Source organism: Acomys russatus, chromosome 26, assembly GCF_903995435.1.
Source record: "Acomys russatus chromosome 26, mAcoRus1.1, whole genome shotgun sequence".
NCBI classification, from domain to species: Eukaryota; Metazoa; Chordata; class Mammalia; order Rodentia; family Muridae; genus Acomys; species Acomys russatus.
In genome coordinates this window covers 49,462,248-49,474,143 of record NC_067162.1, presented here as the reverse complement: position 1 = coordinate 49,474,143, position 11,896 = coordinate 49,462,248, and the positions used below count along the sequence as shown (strand labels likewise).

The 11,896-nt window shown below is 47.8% G+C and overlaps 1 protein-coding gene across 1 annotated transcript; it reads right to left on the bottom strand.

Annotated features, from left to right (window-relative positions):
* Positions 1 to 1,368: 1,368 nt before the first annotated feature.
* Tsnax (translin associated factor X) lies at positions 1,369 to 10,746 on the bottom strand. The gene is made up of 5 exons (XM_051168872.1): positions 10,688 to 10,746; positions 7,270 to 7,309; positions 6,422 to 6,554; positions 4,910 to 5,061; positions 1,369 to 1,761 (listed from the first exon to the last, which is right to left on the bottom strand). Exons 1-5 carry the CDS (start codon positions 10,744 to 10,746, stop codon positions 1,384 to 1,386), a joined length of 762 nt encoding a protein of 253 aa, XP_051024829.1. The 3' UTR covers positions 1,369 to 1,383.
* Between the last annotated feature and the right edge of the window lie 1,150 nt (positions 10,747 to 11,896).

The following is an 11,896-nucleotide window of genomic DNA, read 5'->3' as shown; positions in this document are numbered from 1 at the left end:
CAAGGCTACACAGAGAAGCCCTGTCTCAAAAAACAAACAAAAAACAAAATAAAACAAAACCAATGAATTTCTGTATTTTAATATTTTATTCAAAAGTTGTTTTAAATTTCTGTAAAACATTCTTCAATCCATTATTTTATTCAATCCATTATAAATTCAACTTGAAGTAGCTAAAAAACAAACAAACCAACCAACCAGGTAATGGGATTGAACATAACTGAGCGCTGTGTCTTAAAAGAGGAACCACAGGCCGCGTCACCAAGACCAACAAATCTAGCTTGTCAAGCATGTACACATTTTATTTTTCTTTCAGTAGTAATTTTTGGAAAATTACACTTTCAAAGAACCAGCCCTTACAAATAGATACTCTTTCCAAAAAATAAAACCCAGTATCCAAGTTCTGAGATCTCACAAAAGTAGTTGAAAGCACATGGTGGTGTCAGCTGGCAGGCCATGCCTAAGCCAGTTTCACAGCCCAGGGAGCTCTGACTGGCTGGGTAGCTGAAGCCTGAACCCCTGGCTGCGCGACACCAGCGCTCCCTCCCTCCTCCGCGTTGGCAGCTGTCTTATTGCTGAACTACACAGAGCTCAGTTTCTTTGGCAACATCACTGGCTAACACAAGGGACGAGAAGAAGGTTTGGTTGTCAGCATTCCAGCCACTGCAGCTGCTCTACTGTGGTTTCTAAAGGTGCTAGACTAGGAAGCCCTAAGGCCGTGACGAAGGACACCTGCTCACAGCTGATAGACTAACGCATAATTACTCAGCATCACCAGTGAAAACCACCTCAGCTCCAATCCCCACATCTGTGATAAAGGAAAACACTAACTGGAGAGCGTTACACCTGGATAGCCATCAGCTCTTCTGGAAAGCCGTTTCATATAAATTCAAAATGGCCTAAACTTGACCAAAATATTACACGAGTTCTCATTATAATATCACCAAAACTTATACTTAACTTACATTTTAAAATTTTGTCCCACACTCTACACCTGCTTTAAAGATTTGCCACCACAGTGCCCAGAGGCTCCCAGCAGGAGGCTCACTGCACTTCCTCTCCACGTAGAGAAGCACCCACTAAGAGACTTCCTGCCACTCAAAGTCTCACTGCAAGTTCAAAGTGAATTAAAGAGGTGTGGCAGAGTGTGCAACCAGAAGCATGTTCACACAACAACAAAGCAAACCCCGGGAGAAGCACATGCACAGACACTGCACGCAGATGCTCGTGAGCGTGGGAGCCTGCGGACACACTATGTACAGCTGTGAACGACCTCAAACTAGTACAGCTGGAGACGTCTACAAAAGCCACAATAAAGTCGAATGCACACTGAGAACAGGCTCGCCAACTGTCTCCAGGAGCTCATCAGAGAGCGGAGTGGGCTGCTTAGGAAATGCTCTCTTCCTGATCGATTATCTCTGTCTTAACTGAAAACACATCTGCCAGCATGTGCTTGGGGATCTCGGAGCCCCGGACTCTAAGGGCGTAGCACGCGTTCTCCACTTTGGCCAGGCTCTGCTTCAACGTGTACAGCTTCTTGGAAACCTCATAGGGCCCCGTGTTGCCGATGAAAGAGAACCCATCGTAAACCTGGCGCAGAAACTGGCTCACTTCAAAGGGGGTGTCAATGTCCCCATTCCCTACGCTGTTGATGCACATTCGCATCAGCTCTCCAGTGAGGTCGGCCACTCCCAGCAGGTAGTCAACAGGTGTGACGTTCAGTCTCCACGTAACAAGCTGCTTATCTTGTCCCTCAGAGGAAGGCTGGTAAAGACAAAACAGAAGGACACACACACACATGAAGAAAACACTGTGATAAAGTGGGTAATTAAGGCTTCACAGTCATAAAGCACTGGAATCAGCAGCAGGTGAGGCACACTGGTCTTCTCCATGCGTTAACTATATGGCAGGGGCACAAGGAATCCATCCATACGCTGAGTACAGAGCTGAGCCAGGCGGCTCGGATACATTACAATAATCAAATACCAACAACTGAGCACAGGAGACACAGGCTAAGAAGGCTGACTTGACTTCACTGTGTGACCATCACTATCAACCTGCAATCACAACCCCTCCCTTACGCCCGCTTCCCTACCTCAGCTGGCCTCTCCTCCCTATCCTGCACTGCCCGAAGTTTGCGACCACACCCAGTTCCTGCCAGGGCCACCATCTCCTACTGCTCATGTTCAGCCAGTCAGAATCGTGACTAAGTGCTGAGGTCCTGTCACCCCTACACAGAGCTGCCACGGCCAAGTGATCACAGCCACAGACTGTGCAGTCCGCCCTGCGCCACATTACTCAGCAGCCACGTCCCTCCCCTTCAGTGTTTCCTTTATAACTGTATGTGTCCGGGCGCTGTGCCTTCATGTCTATCCTGGAGGCATCAGATGCCCTGGAACCAGAGTTAGAGACGGCTGTGAACTTCCCTGTGGGTGCTGGGAACTGAATTCTGAAACCGCAGCCTGCTCCCTCTCTCCAGCCCCTCCACAAAGATAGCCTTTTCTGTGTAGCCTCTTCAAACACTAAAACCCATCAGTTTCAGTAAACGATCCAGCCTAACTCCACAGAGCCAGCCATGTGCCAACTGCCTCACGCTGTCACTCAGCTAGCTTTATTACTACCCAAAACCGTATCTACATTACAGCCACCTCCATCTGCACCTTCCATCCTCCAGTCTCAAATGACAAGCATTGCTCCTCTTGTGTGGCCTTGCCTCACCTCTCCCATGCCTGAAGTTCCCTCTCTGCAAACAGGACTGTTATCTACCTCAGTCTCTGTGGATTCAACAAGACAACATTCACTAAGCTCTTGGCATAATGTGCAACCCAAGAAAACTATCCATAAATGTCGGCGGCTGTCACCAGCACTACCATCATGTGCCTCTCTCGCCGGGAGCTTTTTCCTACAGCAACGCCTGAGCTGTCAGCACTGAGTGCAGCACAGCTAGGCGAGCTGTGAGCACGCTCTGGGCAGTAGGCCCATACAGGCAACAGGGAAAGACCTGCGCTGTGTCTCAGGACCTTTAAGTGAGGTTAAAGAGTACTACCGGCTGAGACTAGAGCAGGAGGGCAGGACACCATGCTGACTAGTTTGTGCTTTGCTTGCAGGTTGTGGAGCGTGCGAATTAAGAAGGAAGTGGCAGAGCACTCCTGTGCATCCACAGCACACATCTCAGTCCCGCTCACACCCTGCAGATCCCGTGGCCCCATGGCCCATGACTGACACGAGAAAGAGGCCTAAAACACAGCAGTGGTCAAAGTCCTGCTTGTCAACAGAAAGAGGAAGCCCAGAGACCGCCTCCTACCCATTCTGACACTTCTGAAAGTGCATCATAAAGGTATCTGGGTTCTCGTGAGCCCAGACTGGTCTTTGTTTTGTTTTGTTTAATGTAATAGTAGGTCATAGGAGAGGAACGCATGTCAAATGCCACTTAAAAGAATGTATTTCAGAAAATAAATGGTCTTTGTTATTACACAGAAGGGGTCATGGTTATAAGTTGATTTTAGAGAAATAAGCATAAACAAATTTAAAGTAAAATTTGTCAAAATAAATTCTGCTTTCTAAAAACTATTAATAAAGACAATTTTTGCTTAAAGTATAATTTTTTGAGATGGACACTTGAGTGTTTAGGATGACAATGACACCACTGATGAACTTTAAAATAATTGATTCAGAACTACCTGGCAAAACTAACGAATTTTATCATTCCCTCTACCTTTCTGCATATTTGGAATTTGGCACAGCAATTTCTTTAATGATTCTGACAATATTCTCACAAGTCAAGTTAAAAGGAAATTTTCTTTATCAAATTCTCAGACTTTTCAGCTGAGGGAACCTAAGAACAGAGGCTCAGTCTGCGTGAGAAGTATGTCTAGGTCATAACCTCAGAGCTTCAGCACACGCAGCCGGCCTTTCCCCACTGCCTCTCTGCTGAACTAGAAAGGAGGCCACGCTCAGGAAGCAGACTCACAGCTGGCTCCACTTCTCACTGATCCCATCCTGACTAGGGGATGAGTCAACGCCATGAACAGCCATGGATGATGAGCAAACACAGGGGTTCATTAGACTACAATTTTTTTATTCACACCAAATTAAGCTTAATTTGTAAATTTTAACACTTTGCTTCATATTCAAGTAATCTTGATTTCTAATAGTTTGTCTAACTACCCTGACTCCGAGTGGTATTTTTAAAAATTAATAAAAGGAGAAAAATGAGAAAACACTGTTTACCTTAATTCATCTGAGAGAAGAGATCAAGCCCAGTTGGGCATGAATGTTGTATGTTCAAATCCAAATCATGAAAGAAGCACTTTCCTTTTTTTTTTTTTTTTTTTTTGAGACAGGGTTTTCTCTGTGTAGCCTTGGCTATCCCGGACTCACTTGTAGACCAGGCTGGCCTCGAACTCACAAAGATTCACCTGCCTCTGCCTCCCAAGTACTAGGATTAAAGGCGTGCACCACCACACCCGGCTTAAGAAGTATTTTTTAAAAGTCAAAATGCAAAAGGTTTTTCCTTCCTGAACTCAGAAGAGCATGAGACAGTTTAGTAATACTGGCTCTTCTGACTGCTGTCACAATGAAGTGCTGTTGAGCACAGACAGTGCAGGGTTTAATGCCTCTGTAAGTCACTCTCTGATGAAGCCCTCTGCAGTGGGCGCACACCAGGGTCCCTGGACATACCCTAGCAGTGCTGAGGACATCAAGTACTAGATTTTAAGCACCCTGATGCAGTGTGCTGGGCTCCTCACTCTCTGAAGCCTCGCCATTCCTGCTCTGTCACCAGTGGAGACACTGAATAGCCAGCTCTCTGGGGACTAGCAAGGCAGGCCTCAAGAAGTCAAGAGTCACCATCAATCACTATGCTGCTATATAAATTACAGAATAAAACTGAAACATGATTTTAACTTCTCACAGTCTTGCTTTCTTTCCCACTGTCTTCTGTTGTAAACGTCAACTGCTTGTTAATCTCCTCCATACTGATTAGTGAGCGAGTCTTGATGAAGTGTTGAAAAGAGACAGCTTCCACATACTCCTGCAGTCCTGAGAAACAAACAAACAAGGTTACTAGGAATGAGCACACAATTATAAGAGTGTCACCATAGAAACTGGAGACTGACATCACCCATCACGACAAAGCGTGGTGACTGGCCATGCAGACTGTATGAGTCGAGGCAAGCCACACAAGCATGGCTGGGCTCTGTGCCAAGGCCTCTGTACGACAGCAGCTGAGACGGTGATCTGGGGCACATGTCCTATCACTAACATGTGCCTTGAATGTAACAGGATTAAAATTAAATGAGGGGCTTTCACTTATAAAACATAACAAAATAATTACAAATAATAAGAACCTGCTTGCTGCAGAGGCACAAACCACAGTAGGAAGTTTCACATACTACTGTCAAAGAAGCGTAAGTGGTTGAACTGGTCAGTCTCGTGCCATGCATGCTATGCCCAAGCAGCTGCACCCACTAAGTCCCCCTGGAACTGCCTGTGTGACACGCCCTTGGCACCCATATCTCCAAGCCTTGCACAGTGGCTCACACATGTCATTCCAACTCAGGAGGCTAAGGCAGGTAGACTGCCCAGACCCTCACCCAGCCTGGACACAGGAAGTTCAGGCCAGCCTGGGTTGGTTACCTAGCAAAAAACAAGTAAGAAAACCTGTCACAGCTGGGCACCGGGCACAAGCCTGTTATCTCAACTCTTGGGAGGCAGAGGCAAGGGAGTCAGATGTTCAAAGCCAGCCTCAGCTACACGCCAGTCTCAAAAAGAAAAAAGAAAAAAAAAGAAAAAGAAAAAAAGAAAAGAAATACTAACTGAAACCTTACCCCTCACAATCCAGGCCCTGGCATCAGTATTCTATTCTCCCTCCCTGAGTGCAATGTTTTTGGTTTTGGGCAAGTGAGGTCACACATCGTTTATCCCCCCCCCCCCCCCCCCCCCCCCCCGCCTGGCTTATTTCACTTAGCACAACGCTCTCCTGGCTTACGTCTTCTCGAAGCTGCTGTCTTCCAGCTGGGATTTCGTTTCCTCCTCCTCCACTAAACACTTTTGACGCTTTCCCTCTGTGCAGGTCTATTCATGCCAAGTCTCTCGGGTCTTGTTTGGGAAAGATGTGATATGTTTTGTTTGGTTTTAATCTAGTTTAAAGGATATTTTCTCTGGGCATAGAATTCTAAGTAAGTTATCTTAAGCTATTTAAAAATATCTTGCTGCAGCTGGCTTACCACCAGACCATTTTCTTCTTGCCGCCCACGCCTGCCCATGCCCACACCTACCATGACTACTGCTCAGCCACTGGGGGAGAGGGAGGCCGTGTCTCCAAGTCTGCAAAAGCTGTGCGGAAAACCTGGGAAACGGGAATGGACTCATTTTTGGTGTTTTTTTTGTTTTTAAATGGGATTATGGGCAGAGCAGGCTGTACCATCAGCTGTGGCAGTGAAACTCTCACTATCGAAACCAACAGATCTTGAAAACAAGCCAGTTCTCTGGAAGAAGAGCTTAAAGAAAATGCAGCCGGTGGCAGCGTTGTGGCGACAGGCAGCAAGGCAGTGGGCCTAACAGGAAGGTGCAGCAGGAGAGGTGACAGGGATTTACAGGGAGCTGAGCCAGGAACCTCACCTGGGCTTGGATATATGGAAAGGAGAGTGAAAGGCCTTTATCGTGAGTTGGTGAGGTGGCCCAGCAAATAAAGGGACCCACTGCGAAACAGGGCGACCTGAGTTTGATCCTCAAGACACAGACGGTGAAGGAGAGAGCCAATGGCTCCCTGTTGTCCTCTGACCCCCATATATAAACCACAGCATGCGCGCACACCAAGTAAACAGACGCAACAATAATTTTTGTTTTGTTTTCCAAGACAGGGTTTCTCTGTGTAACCTTGGCTGCCCTGGACTCACTTTGTAGACCAGGCTGGCCTCGAACTCACAGCGATCCACCTGCCTCTGCCTCCCGAGCGCTGGGATTATAGGCGTGCACCACCGCGTCCGGCTGTGACATATTTTTAAATCCCCTTATCACTTGCGACAGGAAGAGGTGTGGGAGTGAGCAAGCTCCAGTCAGAAATTTGATAGGACTAATTTTTTTTTCTTACTTGATTTGAATTTCTTTCCTCTGCGTTGAGGATAGAGCTCCAGGCCTAGTGAGAACTCAACAGGAAGTGAGCGCCTCCCTGCTGAGCACTGAGTGCCTCCCAGCACTAGCCTCCCTTTTGCATTACTGCTGTTGCTTTCCGTCCATCAGCCAGTAGCTGCGGCTGATTGCTGCCCTTACCAACAGATGCTCTTTGAGCCTTTTAGCTTCCTGCCTGGTCCTTCAGAAGAGAAGGTGAGAAAAGCAGAGCAGCAAGGCCCATTCGGTTTCTGCTTCCTTGTGGTAACGTTGTCTGCCAACAAAAAATTTTAGGAGAAGAAAACTTGAAAAGACGCACTTTATGGCATATTTATTATCTGGAGTCCTTTCCAAATTCCCTGGCCCTGCGCTGCGCATGTCTGGTTTCCGGGTTCTTCCTTGTCTCCTTTAGGTTGCTTTGAGCCCCGTCAGTGTGCCAAGCCTCACCTTCAGTTTTCCAGACTTTTACCAACATCGGCTTGGCAGGTGTCATCCCGCCCGTGTTCTCTCCTCCGTACCGTGGGCTGTTGTCCAGATGTTGACTCAGCCACCCTTCCTCTTGCTTCTCTCTCTGCTCAGCCTCGCTTGCCTATTCCAGCTGTGGCTGTGTGCAAACAGAAGATCCTCCCTTAAACCCTCGCTCTGCCTGGAGCGTTTCCTCAAGCTCTCTGTGCCTCGGCTTCTGTACCACAGAAAGGATGGGCTTTCCCACACGGGTGCTGTGGGAACAAAATGTGTTCAAGTCGGAAGTGCGAATACGAAACGTGGAAGCTAGGGTTGGTAGGTAACACCTGTCAGCGCAGCACTCAAAAGGCTGAGGCAGGGCAGTCACAAGTTCTAGGCCAGCGGGGCTGACGTAGGGAGACACAAGTAAATGCGCACAGGACATCATCGCCTGGTACACAGAAGATGGCCCGCTGTCGTCACCTGTGGTGACCTTATTACATGTTTCACCCATTAGTTCTGCTTGGGTTTTTTGTTTTGTTTTGGTTTTTCTGAGACAGGGTTTCTGTGTAGCCTTAGCTGTCCTGGACTCACTTTGTAGACCAGGCTGGCCTCGAACTCACAGCGATCTGCCTGCCTCTGCCTCCGGAGTGCTGGGATTAAAGTCGTGCACCACCATGCCTGGTTTCTGCTTGTTTTGTTGTTGTTGTTGTTGTTTTGTTTTTAATTTGGTTTTTGAAAGGCAGGGTGTTGCTATTTAGCCTTGGCTGTCCTGGCACTCATCATGTAGATCAGGCTAACCTTGTAGTGATCCTCCTGTGTCTGTCTCTCAAGTGCTGGGATTATGGGAGTGCACCAGCACACCCAGTTTACACGACCTTTTTTTTCTTTTAGCCTCCTGTGCCTGCATTACTAATGTCCTCTCCGATGGTGTAGCTGCGTAGCTAATGCGTCTGACGATAGCCTTGCCTTGGGAGTTCACGGGGCACATCAAAGCAGCCTGTTTTACTAATCAGCTACGCTGTGTGTCCTAGGGAAGGGGCCTAGTCCCAACCCATGTAGTCTTTCTCTTGGTGATATTAAAATCACAGAGCTGATGACCCTCAGGACAGAGCCCTAGGGAGCTTACAGGAACTGGCGTCAGCAGAGCTTCCTGCACCACGGGGGTGGGGGACTCCTTCAGGCAGGGATTTCCTATGACTGTCTTTGAAGGAGGCTGCCATGTGGGAAGAAATCCCTAGAGAGTGAGCATAGGTACTTATGTTCAGGCAGCAGGACTCCGGGATCCCCTGGGGTTATCCTGGGGTTATCCTGGGGCCCAGTCCTAGCACCAGTGGCTTGTGATCTTCTCAAGGCAGATGGAGAAGAGGCTTCCCAAGCGCCTTCGCCTGCATGCCTGATTTCTGTGTCCAGTCATTCTCTACCTAAGCTGGAGTCCCCATGAGCTTCCCCCTCGCTAGGGTAGGGTAGGGATGCCTCCCTTCAAGGTCCCTCAGCACTTACTGATGGATCTTCAGCAACTTGCTTTATTCTTCCTCCTGATGTGGGATGTTGGTGCCAGGAGTCCACACTGGTCTCTCCCCTCCCTGCTAGATTTCATCTTAGGTATCAAACCTTGGACAGGCTAGGCCAGTTCTGGACCACTGGGATATAGCCCTGCCCCTGCCCCTACTCTCCTCCTCCTCCTCCTCCTTCTGACAGGGTTTCTCTGTGTAGCCTTGGCTGTCCTGGACTTGCTTTATAGACCAGGCTGGCCTCGAACTCACAGAACTCTGCCTGCCTCTGCCTCCCCAAGTGTTGGGATCTCAGGCCTGAGCCACTGAGCCAGGCTCCCTCCTTTGTTTTCAAAACATGGGGCTTTGGGGTTTTGGTTGGCTGGCTGGGGTTTTTCTGTTTTTTATTTTGGTTTGGTTGTTGTTGTTATTTGGTTTTGGTTTGTTTGTTTGTTTGTTTTCACAAAATAGAAACTTGGTAACTGCTGTGCAATATACACTAGAGAGGCTTGCTCAGACATGGGTTTAAGCCAATAGAAAGGTGTTTGTTTGTTATTGGTTTTTTTTGTTTGTTTGGTTGGTTGGTTGGGTTGGTTTGGTTTGGTTTTTGGTTTTTCGAGACAGGGTTTCTCTATGTTATCTTGGCTGTCCTGGACTCGCTTTGTAGACCAAGCTGTCCTGGAACTCACAATGATCCACCTGCCTCTGCCTCCCTAGTGCTGGGATTAAAAGCCTGTGCCACCATGCCTGGCTTTTTATGTTTTTTGGGGTGGGTGGGCAATAGAAGGTCTTTATTAGTCTTTTGGCAACTATACTGGGTGTTCAGGATCCCAGTGTATCACTGAGCTTTTCTCAGGTTGAGCTTCTAAGCACAAAATCACATTCTGCATTGACACACCTCAGTTAACAAGAACAGTTAGCCAGAAGCAGCACCACAGAATCCAAAAAACAGGCTTAGTGCACTTAAAGGCTGTCCCAGAGCTGTGGATGTTGATGGATTAGGCATTTGTTTTTACTTTGGTAGGTGGTACTGTCTACGTGCTGAGTTTTATGGCCTGAATGGCACTTCCATCATGGAGTCAGTGGTGCTAAGGTCTGGGGCCTGTTAAAAGAACTGGGTTCTATCTTGCCTTGAATCCATGTCCAACACTCACTGTGTGTTAACTTTACAGTAACTGATCAACCTGCCTTGGTTGTAGGACACATTCACGCTTCGTGTGATTAGTCAAGCTACTTGACTTCAGATCTCTTTCTGTCTCCACTACTGGCCCATTTCTACTGAGCTCAGACTAGGTCTGATCAGCATGTTTGGCCAAGCTAAGTCAATCTCTACCTAAATAAAGCAACTTGTTTGGGCAAACCAAGATGACTGCATGATGACATGAGGCAAGCAAGAACACCCCGGTGACTCTCCTGTGGACGTGATTCTGGGTTCCAGCAGCTCCCACCCAGAGCTGAGGCAGCCTACCCGCCTCAGAGCACGTTCCCAGTGACACAGGCTGGGGAATCCCTGCCCCGCTGCTGCTTTGACTCAGCACCCAGCAGTAGCCAGATTAAAGCTCCTGAGAACATCAGATCTTAATCTCACGGCTGCCCTTATCTGGAGTGTGGGAGATGAATGATGCGCGTTCCTTCAGTCTCACCAAGACTCATGAACTCCAGACAGGCCGTAGAAGTCTGAGGAGCGAGCATTGTCCGCCATGCTTGTGCTACGGATTCCAGGCTGTGGCGACATCCTCCCATGTGCCCACTTGCTTCACAAAGACCTCTGGTTCTCAGATCAACAAGCACCTGCCCGAAAAGAGAGGGTGTGACTTTGAGCAAGTCGCGTGCAAGCTTTAAGCTCTGTTCAGACTTTCACACCTATGTCACATCAGTGTCATTTTTGAGGATGACGATGGTAACGGGAAAAGCTGCCATCTGTCCTCAAGCTACAGCCAAACTTACTTACTTTTCCCAGCATGCTGTGCGGTGCAACAGTTCAGTGGAGGAGGTATGTAGCCTTATTTGGAGCCCTCGGTCCACCAGGAAGTAAAGCTCCGGGCTGCTCTTCCCTTATTTACATAATGGCAGTGATTAAATGAGATGATGGATGGAAAGAGACAGACTCCTTAAGCTGCTGAGGCAACAGCGTTCAATCACCAAGCCCTTCCGTCAGTGCCAGGAAAGAAACACAGACGTGCCCGTGCAGGAAATATTTACGTTAAATATATGCATTGGATACATGTGTAGACACAAACATATGACACTCTGCCCACGTAACTCTGAAAGATAGGAGTGGACTAAATGCCCGGGTGTTCCATTTCTTCTTTTGAGGGTTTAAGTTGTCCCAGGTTTCCAGAACGATGGTATTAACAGTTTCATATAAATTGAGGGGGACTAATAGCCATGAATTCCTAAGAATCACGTTCACTCACCGGGAATTCCACAACAGGAGAGGTGGCTGGGGCCGCTAAGACTGCCTGCTGATCCTCCACAGGCTGGGGCTCCGTTCCCAGCACTCGTGTCAGGAGGCTCACAAGCATCTGTGACTCAAGCTCCAGGGGACCCAGTGCCTCCTGGCCTCCTCAGGTACCTGCACTCACATGAACAAACTCACTTGCAAATACACACATCTACACATGCCTGAAAATAATAAAGTAAATAAATATCTGTTACGCAGAGAGACCCTGTCTCAAAAAACCAAAATGATGATATGATGATGGTGATAGCCAAGGCTACATACACCGTGAGATACTTTCTTTCTTTTTTGTTTTTTGGTGGGTTTTGTTGTTGTTGTTGTTTTGTTTTGTTTTTTGGTTTTTAGAGACAAGGTTTCTTTGCATAGCCTTGGCTATCCTGGACTTACTTTG

What these genes read in the sequence shown, in the direction of transcription:
- Tsnax (XM_051168872.1), bottom strand. Translation starts at nt 10,746, where the DNA reads ATGGCGGACAATGCTCGCTCCTCAGACTTCTACGGCCTGTCTGGAGTT. An exon ending in TCTGGAGTTCATGAGTCTTG is followed by an intron (nt 7,310 to 10,687) that starts GTGAGACTGAAG and finishes TCTCTTCTGAAG; the next exon opens with GACCAGGCAGGAAGCTAAAA. An exon ending in TTTCACTGCCACAGCTGATG is followed by an intron (nt 5,062 to 6,421) that starts GTACAGCCTGCT and finishes GCTCATTCCTAG; the next exon opens with TAACCTTGTTTGTTTGTTTC.